The sequence below is a fragment of the Esox lucius genome, chromosome 11, assembly GCF_011004845.1.
Source record: "Esox lucius isolate fEsoLuc1 chromosome 11, fEsoLuc1.pri, whole genome shotgun sequence".
Lineage (NCBI taxonomy): Eukaryota > Metazoa > Chordata > Actinopteri > Esociformes > Esocidae > Esox > Esox lucius.
In genome coordinates, this window is record NC_047579.1 from 269,280 (window position 1) to 291,851 (window position 22,572).

The window sequence follows — 22,572 nt, forward strand, 5'->3', positions numbered from 1 at the left end:
GTAAAAGGGTTTTTACCATGGAAAGGATCCTACGATGATCCACCACTATTGTCTTCCATGGACGTCCAGGCCTTTTTGTATTGCAAAGCTAAACCCTTCCTCCAATCTGGATGTGAATGCCCTCAGATTAAAGCTGGGAGACTGCACTTTAAGCCATATTCATTATTTAACTGTAACTTGAATATATTTTGGTAAACAGCCAAAATAACAAAATTTGGGTCAGTGTCCAATTATTTCCGGACCTAGGGTAGTTAAAATATTACAGACAGTCAGTAGACTAGTGCATCTACAGGCACACTTTTGGGACTCTCAAAATAAAGTTATTTATTTTTTGTGGGCACTGCATATTTTCTGTGAAATTGTTTGAACTATCAGTTCAAAAACTGTAACAATAGTAGGAAATGGATAAGTACCATGAACGCAAAAGTAGGCATTTTTTGCTGTAGACCTCTGTGCTGAATTTTCTCCAAAGTGGTGTTTCAATGTGGGGTTCAAATGCATGTCAGGAGCATGTTTATGCTGCCATGTGCTTAGCAACTGCATTTCTGCTCAGTGAACCTGATAAGGAATGTGCGTGTTTTAAGCACTGTGTACGCACCCCTGTCACCGACGAGTACAATGTAATGCATGTAATACCCTACCTGTATAGGCTTTATCTGTGTTTGCAAAACCGGTTCATAGAGTTTTACGTTTGTGGGAGATTTATCATCCTTGTCACTGTTTTGCCTAGCACTGTTTACTGTCAAGCTTAGATTTCACAGATTTGTTTTGGTGGCTATATTGACTACACCTCTAATTCTGAGGACTAAACAGCAGTAATCTTAACACACACTTCTGGAGTGAACAAGTTGGTGACTTACTGCCATGTCTATCTTTTTCTATTCTTGGAGAACAAGCTCTTTCAGAGCCTGGATGATGCTCGACCTGTCTTTTCAGAACTCCCCATAGGCATTCTATTGGGTTGAGGTCAGGTGACATACTTGGCCACTGAATCACTTTCACCCTGTTCTTCCTCAGAAATGCAGCAGTGGCCTTGGATGTATGTTTTGGCTCATTATCATGTTGAAAGAGTGCACAGTGACCTGGGTTGCGGAGAGATGGTAGCATCTTCTCTTTCAGTATTTTGCAGTACATCTGTGAATTCATGATGCCCTCATTGAAGTGCAATTCCCCGACACCTGCAGCACTCATACAACCCCACAGAAGGACAATGCTACTGCCATGCTTTACTGTGGGTACAATGCATTTTTTATTGTACTCTTCCCCCTTGTGACGCCATACAGTTTGGATGCCATCAGTTCCAAAAAGATTGGTCTCTGTCTCATCTGACCAAAGTATGGAGTCCCAATATTCTTCACTTTTGTTAACATGGGCCCTGGCAAACGATAAACAGGCTTTTTTGTGCATGGGCTTTAGCAGTGACTTCCTTTGTGGATGACACTCTTGCATGCCACTCCTGCGCAGCAAACATCGTATCGTTTCACGTGAAACAGTCACCCCAGTTTGTCTTTCTACAGCTTTAGCTAACTGTGATGAACTTGCATGACGAATTTCAAATGCAAAATGTACCCTCATTTGTCTTTTGCTTGTGTTGCTTCCGTATATTAACATTTCTGAAAGGTTCAGTGTAGGCTACATGAACTCAAAGAAAACTTGTCATTGGCCTTCCCCTCACACACCTTCAAGGAAGTACACACCCACGAACGTCCCGGCATTCTACGTTTTACTTGCAACCATGGCAGTGGGGACAGAGACTGTTTTTTTAACAGCCAGAGACTGTTTTTTTAACATTAACTGATGGTATGTATGGGTTATTATTGGATATTGAAATGGAAAATGCTGCATAGGGCACCTTTAAAGCCACACTAGGTAGGATTTTCATAAAAACTCAGAAAGCAGTTCTGCACCAATGCCCGATAGAGAATCAAGTTCCGAATAATAATATGAAAAATAGAATTACCTGTTCCAAAAAAACGAACTCAGAGTTTGACATAATTCTAAGGCTTCCTGGTTGCTAGCTATAGAGAGCTAGTCTTTCACTTCTTTGTAGTCTTTGTAGAGTATGCTGCAATAGACAAGGAATTGGCATTTTTTCATCCTGGTCTAGCTTACATTATAGTTTCTTACAGTATGCAAACTTCACTCCCTATGGTGTACTTGTGATATGTACAGTTGTGGCCTTATGTTTGCATACCCTGGCAGAAATCGTGAAATTCTGGCATAGATTTTGAAAATATGACTGATAGTGCAAAAAACAGTCTTTTATTTTAGGATAGTGATCATATGAAGCCATTTATTATCACATAGTTTTTTGGCTCCTTTTTAAATCATAAAGACAACAGAAATCCCCCAAATGGCCCTGATCAAAAGTTTACATACCTTTGAATGTTTGGCCTTGTTACAGACACAAGGTGACACACACACAGGTGAAAATGGCAATTAAAGGTCAATTTCCCACACCTGTGCTTTTTTAAATTGCAATAAGTGTGTGTATAAATAATCAATGAGTTTGTTAGCTCTAACGTGGATGCAATGAGCAGGCTAGATACTGAGCTGTGTGGAGCAGAAAAGAACTGCCAAAAGACCTGCGTAACAAGGTAATGGAAATTTATAAAGCTGGAAAAGGATATAAAAAGATATCCAAAGCCTTGCAAATGCCAGTCAGTAATCACTTATTAAGAAGTGGAAAATGTCACAACCATAAGCGCTATGTTTGGATAGGAGTCAACAAGGCCTGTAGTCAGAATACCATCTCCACTGTGAAGCATAGTGGTGGCACACTGATGTTTTGGAGTTGTGTGAGCTCTAAAGGCATGGGGAATCTTGTGAAAATTGATAGCAAGATGAATGCTGCATGTTATCAGAAAATACTGGCATACAATTTGCATTCTTCTGAACGAAAGCTACACATGGGGCGCTCTTGGATTTTCTAGCACGACAATGACCCTAAGCACAAGGCCAAGTTTGACCCTGCAGAAAAAGGTCAAGGTTCTGGACTGGCCATCACAGTCTCCTGAACCCCCTGGGTTAGGATTAAGCTTAATGTTTTCAGGTTTCACTACATTTATATTTGGTCTATGTAATGTAAATGGATCACTGTGTATTTGGCATCAAATTATCCTAAAGAACCTCAGCTAATATAAGCATGCATGTTAATGTATTTATTAGGTAGTATTTGAGTGAAATATGCACAATAAAGTATATCATTTTAGAAGCAAAATCAGATTTTTATATATAATATATATATACACAATTTTATTTTGACCACAACCTTTTGTGCAAGTAGTCCAATATGTTTATTACACCCATTATTATTTTTCTATTTATCATTAAAATCAGACCACAAACCACCTTGTGGAACAGTTCTATTACAAATATACTTTTCAAACCCTTTTTCCTACACAAATATGCATTGTATAAGAATCAATATGTATCACAATAAAAACAGAACAATGAAATAATTCACCTTTTGTGCAAGCAGTCCAGCTTCTTCGCATATCAACAGTTGAACAGGTATGGTAACATCGTTAGCTAACTTGTCTAAATCGTGTTTCTTAGTGTATCAACAAGTTCGAATTTTATAATATGTGCTTATTCCTTGTAACTTTTATTAACTAATACGTAACGTTAGCTAAATCTTTTTTTTTTTTTGTGTAACGTTATCCACATCATGTGGATAACATTACACTTGGCAGTAAATTTAGCTAGACTAGCTAAACCTGCACTTGTTACAATTCCGTTACTGAGGTGTCTTTGTGTATCCACATTGTTCTTAGCTAGCCTGTCTGTTTTATGCTGCTGGTTTTTTAAACCTCTTTTCTAAACATTGCTTTCAGGTGATGACGTTTTCTGTAGTTTGGTTCCCGGAGGAGGATGACTGTGTGGCAGTAGTTCCATGCCTGTGGCTCAAAGGGGGACTTTGCTACTGGCCACCACACAGCATCACCAGCAGGAAGTCCTTCAGCCACAACAAGTTTGCCAGAACTTGTTCACCACCTGAAGACAACTTGGAGGTTGTCCCTTAAGCTCATCAAGCATGCAGGTGAATTTGAAAACATAATTTGAAACTTGGAATGAAAATATGTTTTGCAGGGTAAATGCTTACAAAACCTTAACTTTTCCTTGACACGTGAGATCGGACGTGTGTATCGCCAGAGTAGCGAAAATCGTTCCAACGTGGGCCCCTACCACCCCAAGGACACACATCTACACCACAACACCCTGTGGATTGCAGCCCTGGAGATGCGTGAATTACATGTTGATATCGTCATTGCTGCAATATTTACTTGGTTTTATCATATTTACCTGTACACCAACTTTTAAGTTTACTTTTAGGATGGAGCTAGCACAGTACTCCAAGGCACCAGAGAGGTACTCCACGCCACCATGTAGAGGATTGCTACTTAGGTAAGTGTGGGTTCATTCACTTAACCCAGATGCTAAACTTATTATTATTGTTGTTATTATTATATATTGTTATTAAAGCATGTGGCTTCCAATTTTATTTGTCAATATTAATTTATTTTTAAGGGCAAGAAGACAGGTAGGGGGACGTTTTAGCTCTGCACATGAAGGTAAGAATAAACATTCTGGCGGACACTGCGATTTGAGTTCTGATTGTACAATAACCAGATATTTAGGACTCAATAATTAACGGTCTGTCTTTAACTTTCAGAACATTTGGAGAAGATCAAGCGGCTGACTGAAGAGAAGGTGGAGCTGAGGGCACAGCTGGCTCTACAATCAGGTAAAAACAAGACTATAGTTACGCTAGCATCTTGTCTTCATCAAACTGCATTTGTCTGAACGTGTGCCCTTTACTAAAATGCAATACTGTACAGCCTTTCTGAAATTACATATATATGGCAGTTTTATTTATTTCACTATTAAGCTATTGACATTTCATTGTGCTTTTTAGCTTCTGATAAACGTCTGACTGAAGAGAATGTCAAGCCGAGGACACAGCTGGCTCTACAATCGCGTAAAAACAAGACTATAGTTGTGCCAGCATGTTGTCTTCATGAAACATTTCATTTGTCTTTAATGTCATGCAATTCTCAAAATCATGTCAGACCATTTTAGTACAATATCTGATTACTGTATTACAGGATACGTAAGGAAGAATCCTTCCAACCGGGATGCTTAAACGATACCAGACGGAGGCAGGTGGCGTGGCTCCAGTTGTGGTGTGTGCCGCTTTAATTGAACAGGGAACAGTAGAAACGTGGTCAGACGTACAGGCTGGGGTCATACACAGAAGGCACCGATACAAACTGAGGTACAAGAGGGCTAGGCAGGTCTCCAGGTCACAGGCAGGCAGAAGGTCAAAGTACTGTAATCCAACAGACAGGCAAAAGTACAGATGGGGACTAGACTTGGAATCAGAGTCAAAAGGTAGATCGGGCAGAAGCAGGTCGGTATACAAAATCCAAAACTATAGCAATCCGAAAGAGGGCTTAATAATGGGAGAAGACGTCACGGCGGTACAAGGGACCTGCCGTAAATATGAATGACATCTCCAGCACAACCAATATTGCTGCTAAGCAATATTACTCTTTATTTCTTTTTTCCTCTTTATTTTTATATTTTTTCACTGCTGCTATGTACGGTGTTATATATGATCGCAATTATCCTCTTAATATATTTATAGCTTTGTGTGAATGTTCTTAATTCTGACTGTAGTTGTAGTGTTATGCCACCATTCAAATACTGTAATCTGTTGCTGGACACGTTTTCTTGCACTATTTGATATTTTTATCAATTAATTTGCACATGTTTATCTTGTATGCTTGCTGTATAATGATAGGGTTAGGTTGAATTGGATGATGACAACAACCAGGAAATGTGTGACGTAAACACAAAGCATATGTGCGTTTTCAGCGGAATCTCAGGAAAACAGCTAAGAAAACTGAATCTCTCTATCACAAACCTTTTTGAAAATATGTAATACAATTTCATTGTCATGCGCCTAATCCGTCCTCAGAGGGTTTAATATCATCGAGCCACTCTGGGGAGATCTCAAACGTGGGGTTCCATCAAGACGATCAAAGACTTTGCATGACCTGGAGGCATTTTGCCAAGAAGAATGGGCAGCTATACCATCTGAAAGAATTCAGGGCCTCATAGAAAACTATTACAAAAGACTGCACACTGTCATCGATGCTAAAGGGGGCAATACAAAGTATTAAGAAGGGTATGCAGACTTTTGAACAGGGGTCAGTAAATTTTTTTTCATTGTTGCCATGTTTTGTTTTATGATTATGCCATTCTTCTCCAGGTCTCTGTCTAACCATTAGATGACCAGGTGTTGGGCAAAGCTGAAAGTTTGACTCGTCAGAGAAGATGACCTTACTCCATTCCTCTACGGTCCAATCCTTATGGTCTTTTGTAAACTTCAGCCTGGCTCTTCTTTGCTTCTCATTGATGAAGTGCTTTTCTAGCTTTGCACGTCTTCAGCCCAGCCCCTAGGAGCCTGTTTTGAACCATACTCGCCGTGCACTTCACCCCAGCTGCTGTTTGCCATTTTTTTTGTAGGTCACTTGATGTCATCCTACGGTTATTGAGTGTCATTCGAATGAGTTGATGGTCATCTCGGTCAGTGGACAGTTTTCGCCCTCTGCCAGTCTGTAGCTTTGTTGTCCACAATGTCTGTTGCTTGACTTTATTCTTATGAACCGCCATCTTTGAAATGTTCAGGATGGAAGCAACCTGACCAGTAGTGTTTTTATATGTAAAAAATTGGCACATACAATTTCTAAATATAGGATACATACCAGGAGAGCTACAAAACTCCCTCTTGCTACTGTTTATTTAACACATCAACAAACAGCGTGGCTCCCCAAAACACTTCTAACCACAGAGCGGCTTGCTTCTACCAGGTGTTGTAGTACACATACTGGAGAGAGAGAGAGAGAGAGAGAGAGAGACCTTCTTGTGTAATTGCTCTCCTTCTCTATCACACACATGTAAAATTACCACTGTCACATTTACAAACCTAAATTAGGAATGCAACCAAGCTCAGTACAAATGTGCCTACAGGGCCATACGCGAACAGCAATGAGCTCAACACCACAACGAAGCGGAAATACAACTTTTTAGGGATACAGATCCATTCTATGACAACAGCCTTAATAGATAAGCATGGACACACTGACACTCGTCACCATCTATATCAATCGATCCAGCACAAAAATATGACCAATGAAATGACCAGCACCACAAAGGCAGGATGATGAAATATGCTTTCACTCACCAATGTTGAGGGCTTACTTGAAGTGAAAGGTGGCACGGCGGTTCTTCCTCTGGGCAAACCTTTCAATGAATTTGGGAATGAATCAGCTGGCTTTCGATGGACAACATGGCCAATGCGTTGATTTGTGGCTGTCCCATGGTATTGCGAGTGAAGGTTTTTACCCTCTTCAAGGTGGAAAAGTTCCTCTCTGACTTGGATGTCATCATAGGTGTTGTTATGATAATTTTCAGGAGAGTGACGGTCTCAGCAAAAGCCTCCTCTAGGGTTGTTCTCATGGATGGATCTTAACAGAGATATGGCCGTCTTATAAGTGTGAAGCTCAGTGTGGCGGGACAGATTGGTCAGCTCGGACTTCCTTCCTCACCGGCGCTGTGTTGGTTACTCATCGGCCTGGCTCGTCTGTTCCATCATGAACAGTGGCAGCCCATTCATCAGTTTGCTTCTGCATATTCTGACCATTCTCCTTGAAACGGGTAATCCCAGATGCATCGATGCTCCGTTTTTGCAGAGTATTGTATAAAACACCAACTTCTGGCATAAAGAAGAAGAAAAAAATCCAGCAGCTGCAGAAAGGCTCGGTCCCAGAGCTTTTTTGACAGGACGTATGACTCACTTATGGTGGCCTCATCCCATCCTGGTTGTGTGCGTATGTCCTCCATACACAGCAGAAGCGCAGCGCGGTTTTCCCAAACTGCATTGACAGTTTTACCTTTAAAGTTCCATCGTACAGCATGTCGCCTTGGAATGCGTCTCTGTGTTTCCTTAGCAACAGGTTTTGGGACGCCAGAGAAAAAGGTGGCAAAAGCAGTTCAATCTGCAAAAAACACCTTCAGGATGCTCATCCTTGCTGAACAAATTTGTTGCAAGGTCAGGTTCAGCTTGTGAGCATAGCAGTGAACAAACTGGGCATGAAGGTATGTTTCTTTCATTAGTGTCTGTACCCCTCGGATGTTTCCACTAATTACTGCCGCCCCCTCATAAGTCTGAACAATCAGCTTTTCTCCCCACTTCAGTGGTTCCAGCACACCCTTAATGCTATTAGAGAGGCCAAGTCCAGTTTTATCTTTGACTTCCACAAACTCCAAAAACCTCTCTGTCAGGCAACAAATATCGCAACACAACCACCATTTGTGATTTACAGGAGACATCAATTGTCTCATCTGCCTGTATGGCAACAAATGATGTCTCGTCCTCTTGCTTGGCTATCTTCTCCCTTTACACTTTATACATACAGTCTAACAGTTCATTTTGTACAGTGCTGGATGTCCCTTTGATGATGGGCTCAGCATCATAGTGCCTTCTGAAGTCCCGAATCGCCCTCACACAAAATGAAATAAAAATGTTGTTGCAGTTCTGTTGACAACAGGTGGGGCTGTGCACTGTTTTTGCCATCCAGCTGGTCCTATTGCAATATAATTGTGATAACCACAGCAGTGGTTTTACACCTTTCCTCGTAAAATTAGATTTGGTTTAGGTAATCACCTCAATAAGTCAAATGAGGTGTGCCTGTGTTGAAATTTAACACTGGAATGGCTCCCATACAGGAGTGGTCTGTATCTTAACAATCCTACATAGTGCAGCTTTAAACAGTAATCAAATACATCTGTAAATACACGTAACAATCACACATGATTGAGAAATTTGTAATGTCTTTTTACCTGGGGAAGCAGTGAGCAGCAGTCAGCACCCAACCGTTGTTGATAAGGGAGCCTCCACAAAAATGTCCCTGGTCATTTTGAAGACTGACCTGCCACGGCCAGCTCCCTGGAGCAGCATCCTGACCTCCAACGATCTTAGTGTTGAGAGGAGCAGTACCGCACACTGGAGAATACACACTTTTAGAATTCAATGTTCTTTCTACTTTAAAGAGCAATGAGGAATATTGCTGATATGAAAACATTTAGGAACAACTTACCACTTGACTGAGCATGGCCACCTGGGGGAGAGAAACTGGTTTACTCTTATTGAAGGTGTTTTCAGTAACAGATGCTGATGTATTTAAAGATGCTAAGCTATAGGAAGGATCAAACAAATATCTAAATGTGTATAGTCTCTAAATAATTAACTGGTTGGAATTAGAAATTGACTAAAAATACTGTTTGTCTCTCTACCATTTGAAAAAGATGGCTCTGTGTTCATTTGCATAAATATTAATGAAAATCGAATCGCCATAATCGTCTGGTTTCAATGGTATATTTTATGTAGCCACCTTAGTGAAGCGTTCCCTGTATAGTTTGGGTTGCTATGGGAACCACAGCCTGCAGGAAGAAAACTTTTCACCATGCTAATGTGTAGAAAAGACTATAGGGATTACAAGAAACCGTAATACCTTGTTTGTATTATAAATATGATATAAAAATTGTCAACATAATATGGGGATGTTCTTGGGAAGTAGTTGGTAATTTTTCTGAGTTCATGAAATATAGAAATCCAAACTTCACTGGCGATCTCGTGCTGCCACCTGGTGTCCGTTCTGTGTCATTACAGGCAAAAAGAAGTGATTCATTTTCTTTATTTATTTTATGGTGTTTTATTTTTAGGTAGAAGAAACAAATTGTTTTGGGGTGCCTATATTTTTTGCCTTCTATTATTTAATTTTTTCATTAGTTTCAACCCAATACAGTGTAATTTGATAGTAAAGGCATGAAATAATGAGGGAATACCCTTGACATAAAACTTTAGAATGCTTTCAAAAAAAAATCCTTACGCTGAATGGCAGAAATGTTTTCCAAAGTATTTTTTTTGCCTTTCCTAAAAAAGAATATTATAGCTAAGGGGCTTGTGATTACCAGGATACATCCTAATAGGTTGTATCTGCTACAGAAATGAATCTGGGACCCAAAATGTCCAAGTAGTGAAATCCGGCCGAAATTCCCTCGGACTACTCAGAGTTAAGATGGCAGAAAAAGGACAACAGTTGAAAGGAGACAATCGAAATGGACGAAGATTCATACTGTTTGACCACCTGGCCTACCGACAGTAGTCTCAAGATGGAGTCTCTCTTATGGGATCCTGGAATCATGGACGATACTAGAAACTGATGTGAGCTTTCATAATCATTGATTTAGAGTTCTTAAATGTTTATTTCCTAAAATGTATCGTACCGAACCATTAGATGAAGCTGGAACTTATCAAGGAAACCTGATCACCTTCCTCTGTAATAGCCAAGCTTATTTAATTGAATATTACATGTAGTTTGACGAAGCACTTGAATGTTTGAGAAGCACTTCAAAATAGCCTGTTTTGTTCTGTCGTGCTTGCATTTTTTTTTTTAAGTTATTCAAGAAATAACCTGTTTTGTTGTGCTTTGTCATGTGTACTTATGTAATTTTGAGTCAAACATATTTATTGCGTTGATGATAATGTTTAAAACCTTAAGGCCTCAAGAGGGGTCTCACGACAATGTAGGTAGGCCTTAACCAAGGCCCACCACATAGTACCCGAATGTTGCGTGCTGAGCTGTTCGCTAGCACAAGTGGGTACGTCTGAAACCTAGTGATGAATTAGAATTTGGTACAATGATTTTCTAATCTGGTAAAATAGTCTAATGGTTGTCTTACAAAAGGTTAATGTATTGTGTTTTCCCTCTCCTTATATATTGTATAAGTGGTAGAATGAAGAATCCACATGGTGATAAACTTGAACGTTAAGGAGACGCTGTGTCCCATGAGGACTGAATTTGAATCCAATATAGTCATAGCCTTAAAAAAAGGGTAATACAGCTAAAGTGAGTTTACTTCGCACAATAAAAATGTTATGTATTTTAAATGCTTAGTTTAGTTTGGTTACATAATATAGTTTCTCTTATTTGTATTTACCAACGATAACTGGCATAATACTTGTTTTTAAAACCAACGGCTGATACTTGTTCATGGAGTTGAAATTCTAAAATGGTAAATTGGCTAATGAACAAATAGGATTTTGATGTAACAGTGTTGAGGCCTACATTGAGTTGCCTTTGGATTACTTATTGTACCTTGATTTTAGTGACGTCATACATCTGTTTTCTGTCTACATCACCATTCTTAAGAGTTTCATAATTTCCACCCTAAAGTTGAGTTGTGTGGATAATGATAAACACATTTTTACAAACTGCAAAGATATTACATGGGTTGGACAAATCTAAATCTTCAGTTAACGAAAGATGTCGGCTAAATTGATAGGATAGTCTGAGGACCATAAACAAACATTTGGTCTTTTTAATGGCTCACCATAAATGGGTGCAGCTCAGAGCTTCAGGAAGGGGGGCAGATCCACTGGGATGGCCTCTAGCAACTTTTCCCATTACATCAGAGTAGCCTATTACTAAGGGTTACATTTGAGTGTTCAGACTGATCTCATCTGTGGTACTTTCACCAACACAAGAATATTCAGTTTTGGGATAAACAAACATGAAGTGAAAGCTAAATATATTTTCCTCCCATTTGCTTTATTGTTGAAATGTATGATTTTGAAACCAACTGAAGTGAGGGTAGAGACCTAAAGTCATCCCCCATTGTTGATGATAGAACAAATAAAATGCCTAACATTTGTGATTTTAAAAATTAAAAAAATGTCCTAACATTTAGGAGGTTAATCAAGACACTGTGTTTTTCATGAGGTAGTTTGTCCTTTGCCTGTAAAAATTATACATTTGTATGCTGTAGCTATGCTAATTCAATTGCCCTGGTGGTTGCCACAGGTAAACCACTGCACATGGGCTTGGGTTTTTTCACTCCTACAATTTAGTTGCGCAGCTTATCCCTTGGGGGCCAAACAATTTAGTTAGGCATGTGCCAAGAAACTACAGGATATTATAAATGCATGATAGCCAATTTCACAGACTTGTGTGATGGTACTGTGGTAAAGTACAATTTAAGAGCTGTTGAGCTATGTTAGACAATTTAATTAATAGGTTATATGGTTTATAATTCCTTCGCACAAGCGACCGTGTTGCACATTTGATGTCTTTGTGTTATTGGATGTTCGTGTTTTTTAACATGTTCACTTAGTTTTGATGATCTAACCAGATCTAACCATTTCTGATTTGGCTAAGCAAAGTCAAGTCTGACAATCTTATTCCACTGCTAGCTGCTATCGGGCATTTATATACCACAAGGAGTCAAACAACAACCAAGCCAGTTCTGGATGGAAAAGGAACTTTGACTTTTATGGAAACTTGTCTGAATAGGGTGTACACTTCACTCTGAAGATGGAACTTCTGAGATCCACAAGTTTCAGGACTGATCTATTGTCTTCATTGTTGGGAGTTGACAGAATCATACCCAGTGGATGAAAGTCCGATGGACTGTTGAACCACACTAATCTTTGTTTTGCAGTTATACTTTCAACAGATCAGGACACCACAAACCCTTTTCTGATGATACATCACGTCACTGACTGGACACAGACAACTGAGTGTGAGTACCAGCAACATGTTCAAGAAGGACTTCTACAACCACATTGGTTGAATCTGTTTCAAATCTTCCTGACCACTCACATGGCAGAACGATGCCAGGGTCAGATCACTTGGCTTCACACTCCATTTCTAGATGAATCATCGACAGCAAGATGATAGGAGAATCCACCGGAGTCCTGAAGGACTCCACATGGTCCCAACACAGTGGAAGACACTTGTGGTGTTAATCTTGAATTAGTGAAGTGTTGGAAACTCACTATTCAATTATACACCTACACTGAGGACAACCAGGCAATTTGGACAACCAAGCAATTTGCTGGGTCCACATCACACCTACTGCAATAACGCTGATGCAAGACAAAGAAAACTGAAGACAAGAACTGAAGGACACTTGATTGAAAACTCTTATTTACTTATCTGAGATTTTCCTAAATAAACTGATATGGAAGCGGTGGGGATGAAAATCAGTACCTCCAAATCCGAGGCCATGGTCCTCAGTCGGAAAAGGGTGGCTTGCCCACTTCAGGTTGGTGGAGAGTGCCTGCCTCAAGTGGAGGAGTTTAAGTATCTAGGGATCTTGTTCACGAGTGAGGGAAGGATGGAACGGGAGATTGACATACGGATCGGTGCAGCTTCTGCAGTAATGCGGTCGATGTATCGGTCTGTCGTGGTGAAGAAAGTGCTGAGCCGTAAGGTGAAGCTCTCGATTTACCGGTCAATCTACGTTCCTACTCTCACCTATGGTCATGAGCTTTGGGTCATGACCGAAAGGACAAGATCCCGGATACAGGCGGCCGAAATGAGCTTTCTCCGCAGGGTGGCTGGGCGATCCCTTAGAGATAGGGTGAGAAGCTCGGTCACCCGGGAGGAGCTCAGAGTAGAGCCGCTGCTCCTCCACATCGAGAGGGGTCAGCTGAGGTGGCTTGGGCATCTGTTTCGGATACCTCCGGAACGCCTTCCTGGGAAGGTGTTCCGGTCCCGTCCCACCGGGAGGAGACCCCGGGGAAGACCTAGGACACGCTGGAGGGACTATGTCTCCCGGCTGGCCTGGGAACGCCTTGGTGTCCCCCCGGAAGAGCTGGAGGAAGTGTCTGGGGAGAGGGAGGTCTGGGCATCTCTGCTTAGACTGCTGCCCCCGCGACCCGGCCCCGGATAAGCGGTAGATGATGCCATGCCATGCAAACTGATATGGTGATTTCATATGTATGAAGGTTTGTTTCTGGCGAGACAGGTGGGAAACTCTATATGATGACAATCCCAATATTGGACTTTGCCGTTTTTTGTGATGATGCTTAATGATCTACATTATGATGGCTATCAGGGTATGTTTGGACTGTAAATTGTTCCCTATTATAGGTGATCCCTGTCAAAGGTAGATGTTTTCCCTATTTTAAAGGTAGAATCCTTCACAGGTACAACAGGGTATATGATGATATTGTATGATATTGTCGCATGGATCATGATGCGGGCAAGGGGGGGTTTTGATTGTTCAATGGACTTTGGGGGAAATGTTTTTATCATGGTGTCATGTTTTTCGTCTGATTTTCTGCTGAACATCGTTAACACTGATAGTAGCCTATTGATGTCAAAATGTTTCTCGACCCTTATAATCTGAGGTGGGGGCGGGATTGATGACTGTCACACATTGAGTTATGTGTCGGAGTGTGGTGTGTCAATTGTTCTTTATTTTCATTTGAGAAACAATAACACCTGATTGGTCAGATACTCCTTTTGTTGTTTCATCTTAATCATTTGTAACATACACTCACCTAAAGGATTATTAGGAACACCTGTTCAATTTCTCATTAATGCAATTATGTAATCAACCAATCAAATGGCAGTTGCTTCAATGCATTTAGGGGTGTGGTCCTGGTCAAGACAATCTCCTGAACTCCAAACTGAATGTCAGAATGCGAAGGAAAGGTGATTTAAGCAATTTTGAGCGTGGCATGGTTGTTGGTGCCACACGGGCTCGTCTGAGTATTTCACAATCTGCTCAGTTACTGGGATTTTCACGCACAATCATTTCTAGGGATTACAAAGAATGGTGTGAAAAGGGAAAAACATCCAGTATGCGGCAGTCCTGTGGGCGAAAATGCCTTGTTGATGCTAAGTTCAGAGGAGAATGGGCTGACTGATTCAAGCTGATAGAACAACAACTTTGACTGAAATAACCACTCGTTACAACCGAGGTATGCAGCAAAGCATTTGTGAAGCCACAACATGCACAACCTTGAGGCGGATGGGCTACAACAGCAGAAGACCCCACCGGGTACCACTCATCTCCACTACAAATAGGAAAAAGGGGCTACAATTTGCACAAGCTCACCAAGCTCACAGTTGAAGACTGGAAGAATGTTGCCTGGTCTGATGAGTCTCGATTTCTGTTGAGACATTCAGATGGTTGAGTCAGAATGTGGCATAAACAGAATGAGAACATGGATCCATCATGCCTTGTTACCACTGTGCAGGCTGGTGGTGTAATGGTGTGGGGGATGTTTTCTTGGCACACTTTAGGCCCCTTAGTACCAATTGGACATCGTTTAAATGCCACGGCCTACCTGAGCATTGTTTCTGACCATGTCCATCCCTTTATGACCACCATGTACCCATCCACTGATGGCTACTTCCAGCAGGATAATGCACCATGTCACAAAGCTTGAATCATTTCAAATTGGTTTCTTGAACATGACAATGAGTTCACTGTACTGAAATGGCCCCCACAGTCACAAGATCTCAACCCAATAGAGCATCTTTGGGATGTGGTGGAACGGGAGCTTCGTGCCCTGGATGTGCATCCCACAAATCTCCATCAACCGCAAGATGCTATCCTATCAATATGGGCCACCATTTCTAAAGAATGCTTTCAGCACCTTGTTGAATCAATGCCATGTAGAATTAAGGCAGTTCTGAAGGCGAAAGGGGGTCAAACACAGTATTTGTATGGTGTTCCTAATAATCTTTTAGGTGAGTGTATATATCAGCTTGTAACCAACATTACAATGAGAAGAGATTGAGTGAGATGAGATTGAGGTTGTGTAAGGAAGACCAGGTCCGTAACCTCATGAACTAGACTTTCTAATGCTGCAATAAATAATATTTTCTCTCTCCCTTGACAAACAGGTGTGCGATAATTATTACAACCACTATACGAATCGGCTGATTTCTAACAGCAGCCTTCAAGTATCTTCAAGATTCTTCCCTCAACTGTCTGAGGAAAGGGTCAAAGCTGGAGTCTTTGTCGGACCACATGTAAAGAAGATCCCGGAGTGCAATGTATTCCCCAAGAAGCTCACTAGTAAGGAGAAAGCAGCTTGGAACAGTTTTATCACAGTGATTCAGGACTTCCTGGGCAATCACAAGGCCAAAAACTATGTGAAGCTGGTTAACTTGTGAAGAACTACGGCACTTGAACACTATTTCAAATGCAATTTAGCATAGTAGCTTGGAGAGAATAAAATATCTGCCACATAGGCGTGTAATTTTTTTACTACAGCCTATTGTTTTTGACCAAGAACACACTTCCAATGACTGGTCAGCAGAGGCCCTCCACCAGGAGGCTGCCACCTCACTGGAGAGTGATGTGTTTGTTTTGTTTTTCCCTTCTCCTACCCATCTTACGTTAATAAAACACCTTCCATGGCCCTAAATTATTGTCCGGTGTCCACTCCCTCTGTCTTTCCTGTGTTCATCATTCTAACCATTTCAACCCAAACATCTTTATTGTTATATTTCCATGTGATTTTGGACAACAATTGTCTAATTATTGATAATTTATAAAGATTTTAAAATGTTCAATCATGCCATCTGTGAAATCACAAGGCATAATGTGTGTAATGTCAGTATTACACAAAGAGCTGTTGGAACAAGGAAACATTCTCCCAACATGGAAAAAGATTTGTTAACTGATTGCTTTTTTTAGAAACTTTTCAATTTTCATATACTGTACATTTGGAATACAACATCATATTTTCTCTGTATAGTTGCTTTGAGTAAAACAAACATACACACATTGAGACTGTCCTATTTGTTTCATTCAAATGCTTAAAATGTTTGACATTCTGTCCCAAGTGCCTACAGTATAACATGAGATTCTAACCCTAAACATTTACAGACAAAATACCAAATAAAAAAATCATGTATGATAAAGTATAACATGACAATACAGGGGTTTTACTACTTGTTTGCAGTGGAGTATTTAAAAACGGTTATGTTGTGGTACAACCGTGCCAACCCCCAACATAAAAAGCTAGTAGCTTCTGGAATCTTCCAGCTGTGCCAGCCCCACCCCTACACACGTGCCTCCTCTTCGGACCTTGTTAGGTAAGGTATTTAAGGGCTTCCAGGGAGAAGCTTTTTGTGTATGCCAAAAGCAATAAAACAACAAAAGGTGGCCAAGCAAGGCTGCATGACGGAGGCGGAAAAACGCAGTGAGGAAACTGAAGTTGGAGTAGCTGCCAAAACCTTTGACTGCAAGCACCCATTTCTCCCATACCCCCACCGGAATGTGCCCCCAGAGTTGATGCTGGCTCCCCAAAAAGGGGTTTGCCTTTTCTTTTTTATTCTCTCTCACCTATAACCACTGTTCCCTGTCTCGCCCCATTACACTATGAATTATGTTATTGTGAATAAGTTCTGCTTGTGCTCCAATGTTTCGTTACAACCTTGTTAGCTTGTAGGTTTGGCTAACATCTCTAGCTAACTATTAACTGCTATTAGTTGGTTTGCTAAATCTAGAACCCTCTGAAAGTGTTAAGTTGTAACCAATTCCAGTTCTTTAGAGCAAAAACAAATGTTTGATCTTTCAAAACCGAATTGGAAGATCTACAAAGAACCTTTTCAGCCAAGGTGTTTTACAGACCAATTACTGGTGTCACTTGGAACCAACACAAAATGATTGTACAAAGGACTGTTTCTGGTTGTTCATGGCATTACATTCAAGAATGTTTTTTTATTTTTGTGATGAACCAAAATTCTACTGAGATCCCATATTCTTTCTAGGTAGACCTTATTTTTAATGGTTTTAGTGAGATTTGGGTAGTCTGTGGGTGGTCTGTCACTCTATCAGCAGGTCAGAGACATTCGCTTATGTGGTACGGCAAAAATGTTCCCTCTAAATTGTGATGTTAACATAGAACACAAAAAATAATGGTCAGGACTGTATGACTCCATATGAGGTGAATTTGTATAGATAATTAAGTTAGGAAATGCTTTACCCTCTAATGCCGCCAGGAGAGAGTTTGATGTTCTCAAATCTCTCCTTGGGGACCCACCGACACAATTTTGTTGTAGCTCTGAATGAAACGGATAAGCGCCTGATGATTAGTTAGCAAGTTGATTTAAGTGTGGCAATCAATTAAGTATGCATTTTTACACATATAGTACTGACTAGCTTGCTATATATGCTTTTTGGAAGAAAGCATGAGAAATTATTAGACTTCTGCCTTTGTACGTCCTGTCCATACAGCTAACAACATTCCAGTTGATGAGTTTCCTCAATCGAGGAACATAAAAAATGCATCCTAACTGAAAATGTATTGGTTCACCTAAGGGTCAGGAGACAAGACCTTGTTTGAATGTAGAACTTGAAATTACTTCCTCAGTGTTACAGTAACATTCATACTAAGCTAGACGCAGAAAAAAATTCTCACTAGCTGGGTTATCTAAAACAAATATGCCGTCATACCTTTCAAATACTTTACTGATACATTTCAACACTTGGGTTGTGGGTTCAATTCCCAAGGAGAAGTCATTATGAAGCAAATATGAAAATAAGCAGTTACTACTGTTATTTTACATTTTTCTAAATGTATTACCCAATTTAAAGAATAAGGAATTAAATACATAATGTTGGTTCAAACACTATATTATCTATCTAGAAATCCACTTAGAAATAGTTAACCCACAAAACTATTATTCAATTTCTCTAAACTTGTTGAAGTAGTGGATGGCTAGTTATCTTTTGAGAAACACTAGAGAATTTGAGTGAAAATGATTTCTTACCATAGCTCATGAAGGTCAATGCTACTACGAATGCAAATAACAGGTCCGTCATAACAATTACCATGGCTGTGTGCATGTGTCCTGTGTCATACTGTAGCTTAGGCTAAATGAGGAAGTTGGTGGGTAGGTAGATAATAGGTCATTTTGATGAATCAGGGTGTGACAGTTGGTTGAATCAGTCTGTGACAGTTGCCTTAATAGTGTGTGCATCTTCTACAACCTTTTGTTGTGTTGATGTCTTAACATTTTCTGCTTAAATATAAATTGATCTCTATTCAATTAAAAGTGAACATTACAGAGAATACATTTCCATGTTTCCTATCCACCTGTGAACAAGTAGAATTGCTGTGACAAATTTCATCAACATGCAAATCTTTGGACTTTGACCATGCCATTGATTGCAATAAACATAGTACGTCATGTCATAGTATTATAAAACTTCTACAGTGGAATTTAAACTAACGTTTCTATTTTCTTCAGCCAGCGTTGTAGATGGTCTAAATTTGTAGATGGTCATTAACAATATGAGTTATTAAAGTTGACCAATGAGCATCCTACAGAGGTTAGACATGGAGTAAAACAAATGAAAATATTTGGAAAAGGCTAAACAATTACAAGTGTCTGTATATCCCAGTGAGCACAGTTTGATGACTAATCAGTAAATAGAAGCTTCATCAAACATCCAGTCACTGCTAAGAAAAGGCTGTTACTCAAAAGCCACAGAGGCCAACAATCGTTGAAGAAGGTAGAACGCATTATTGCTGGGAGTGGTAAACGTGCCCTGATCAATCATATCAAGATCTGGGGGGTATTCCATCAAGGCAGACAAAAGAAAATCCAGGCTTATTTTGTTGAGAGTTCCGTTCCATTACTGTGGCTTATAGGAATCCTTGCTCAGTAAACAAGGTAACTTATACCGCTGTACTAGCCTGCTCCCTTGCAGGCTACTGTAACTATCAAGCTAAATTTAGCTATAATTTAGCTATGTTTCAAAGAATTTCCAACACGCAGAAACAGAATCCTAAAAGACTGTTCTGTGTCTTCAAGCTCACATTCATGTTCGGAAACATAAGTTCAGACTTCTCTCTGTGTGACCAAGCATGAATTAACGTGTTTAATTTCGTTCCAAAGAACATATTAATAAAAATAATGACGTTTAAGAAAATCATGTCTTACCACTTTCACTGTCTTCAAAAGCCAATAGTTTAATTGACATAGGCCTAGACTATAGAAGCAGTGCATCTAAAGACCTGCCAGTTAAAACCAACTATGGCATGTCCATAGCTCAACAACCCTGTGGATGAAGGTGCTCAGATTCTACACAGAGCTTTACACCACCAGCCCCAAGGTGTCTTCAGAGACAGAAGTTCTCCACTGGGCTTCCCTGTTGAGTATCAGGGGGAGAGGTACAGGTTCAGTGGGCCCAGCAAAGTTTACCTATACAGTCTGCTGTAACCACACAAAAGGAACCGCACTCACTGTAGCCACGCCTTGACCACTGTAGCCACGCCTTGACCACTGTAGCCACGCCTTGACCAGTGTCTGCATAGCTCTGCGTTTCTTTGCATGTGGGACATTCTTGTACAGTGTTGGTGATGCAGAAGGACTTGCAAAAGCAACTGCATGCTGGGAAATAACAGTATGCCTTTCTCTAAAGCTCTGCCTGAATATTTTCATCACTTTCCCTAGTCATCTTGAAACACAAAGAATGTTATGAACCATTTCTTGACAGGCCGGTGTAACAGAACATAAAAGTCAGATGTACACTCACCTAAAGGATTATTAGGAACACCATACTAATACTTTGTTTGACCCCCTTTCGCCTTCAGAACTGCCTTAATTCTACGTGGCATTGATTCAACAAGGTGCTGAAAGCATTCTTTAGAAATGTTGGCCCATATTAATAGGAGAGCATCTTGCAGTTGATGGAGATTTGTGGGATGCACATCCAGGGCACGAAGCTCCCATTCCACCACATCCCAAAGATGCTCTATTGGGTTGAGATCTGGTGACTGTGGGGGCCATTTCAGTACAGTGAACTTTGAAATGATTCAAGCTTTGTGACATGGTGCATTATCCTGCTGGAAGTAGCCATCAGAGGATGGGTACATGGTGGTCATAAAGGGATGGACATGGTCAGAAACAATGCTCAGGTAGGCCGTGGCATTTAAACGATGCCCAATTGGCACTAAGGGGCCTAAAGTGTGCCAAGAAAACATCCCCCACACCATTACACCACCACCACCAGCCTGCACAGTGGTAACAAGACATGATGGATCCATGTTCTCATTCTGTTTATGCCAAATTCTGACTCTTCCATCTGAATGTCTCAACAGAAATCGAGACTCATCAGACCAGGCAACATTCTTCCAGTCCAATTTTGGTGAGCTCGTGCAAATTGTAGCCTCTTTTTCCTATTTGTAGTGGAGATGAGTGGTACCCGGTGGGGTCTTCTGCTGTTGTAGCCCATCCGCCTCAAGGTTGTGCGTGTTGTGGCTTCACAAATGCTTTGCTGCATACCTCGGTTGTAACGAGTGGTTATTTCAGTCAAAATTGTTCTTCTATCAGCTTGAATCAGTCAGCCCATTCTCCTCTGACCTCTAGCATCAACAAGGCATTTTCGCCCACAGGACTGCCGCATACTGGATTTTTATCCCTTTTCACACCATTCTTTGTAAACCCTAGAAATGGTTGTGCGTGAAAATCCCAGTAACTGAGCAGATTGTGAAATACTCAGACCGGCCCGTCTGGCACTAACAAACATGCCACGCTCAAAATTGCTTAAATCACCATTCTTTCCCATTCTGACATTCAGTTTGGAGTTCAGGAGATTGTCTTGACCAGGACCACACCCCTAAATGCATTGAAGCAACTTCCATGTGATTGGATAATTGCATTAATGAGAAATTGAACAGGTGTTCCTAATAATCCTTTAGGTGAGTGTATATTCCAAGGTGTTGTCCTTCAGAGCTCAAATGCAGGTTACCATGACACAGCTTTAGTTGTCTCCATTCAAGCTGCTTTATCAGCCAGGTCAGGAGAATCTGTGTGCTCTCCTTTGTAAATGCCAAAATGACCAGTTTTATCTAAGGGCTCTATAGCTGCAGGCCAGGTCGGAAGTGATGGTTACTAGCACCAGAAAATTCCCTTTTCCCTCAGTGACTTCAATTCACGTGCCTTCTCTTTAAACATCGAAGCCCTTCTATAGCGTGCGTTGTCGACCCCAGGTTCCTCTCTCAGCTACCTGTACAGCAGATGAGATGTACCTGGTATGGACCCAATCAGTGTGGCATGATGTCGTGCAGTTGATCTTTCCTTGGCCCAGTAAACGTTGTCCAGAACCAGAGCTTTCCTTAGCTCCCATCCTCTCGGTTGGAGGTTGGCTTCTCCATCTCATGGCAGAATCATCAGGACTAGAATAAGTCCAGCTGTCAGGAACCAGGCATTACTGTAGACGTGTGGCACCCCAGGGCAGAGTCCGCTGTGAGATCCATCTCATCTCAGCCCACCTCACCGTTGTCCTTTAAGCCAAACTGGTCCAACCAGTCCTCTATCACTGAATCGCTTTCAACTGTCCTGTACCATTTCCTTGAGAAAACGTGTTTCAATTTCACAGTACACAATCAGAAATATTGTTTCACATAAATAATCAAATACCTTATTGCAAATCAAAACATGTCACACCATCTCGAAGGTCATCTAAGTCTCTTCTTATTATCCTAGCACATCAAAGACACTCTGTAATCCTGTCATAAATCATGATCCTCCTCCTTTATGCCCTATTTCCCCAGAGCTCACCCTGGAGTCGGGGATGGTCTACTAACCTAAGGATAACAGACCCTAGTCTTGAAGAATGGTCCCCTTATCAATTAGGGACAAACCTTTTTGTCTCATCATTCACCTCAAAGAAACATCTGTT

General features: G+C 40.8%; 1 protein-coding gene across 2 annotated transcripts in view; it reads right to left on the reverse strand.

Annotated features, from left to right (window-relative positions):
- LOC105008984 (tryptase) overlaps window positions 1-18,767 on the reverse strand; it is a 41,471-nt gene extending 22,704 nt beyond the window's left edge. Inside the window, exons 1-4 of one of the 2 annotated variants that reach the window (XM_034295016.1) lie at window positions 18,654-18,767; window positions 17,867-17,944; window positions 9,168-9,188; window positions 8,911-9,073 (exon numbers count right to left, since the gene is read on the reverse strand). In XM_034295016.1, coding sequence (XP_034150907.1) covers window positions 8,911-9,073; window positions 9,168-9,188; window positions 17,867-17,944; window positions 18,654-18,729 — 338 coding nt within the window. In that variant the 5' untranslated portion in view covers window positions 18,730-18,767. The remainder of the gene's footprint in view (window positions 1-8,910; window positions 9,074-9,167; window positions 9,189-17,866; window positions 17,945-18,653) is intronic. The other variant, XM_034295017.1, reaches the window with a different exon arrangement.
- Between the last annotated feature and the right edge of the window lie 3,805 nt (window positions 18,768-22,572).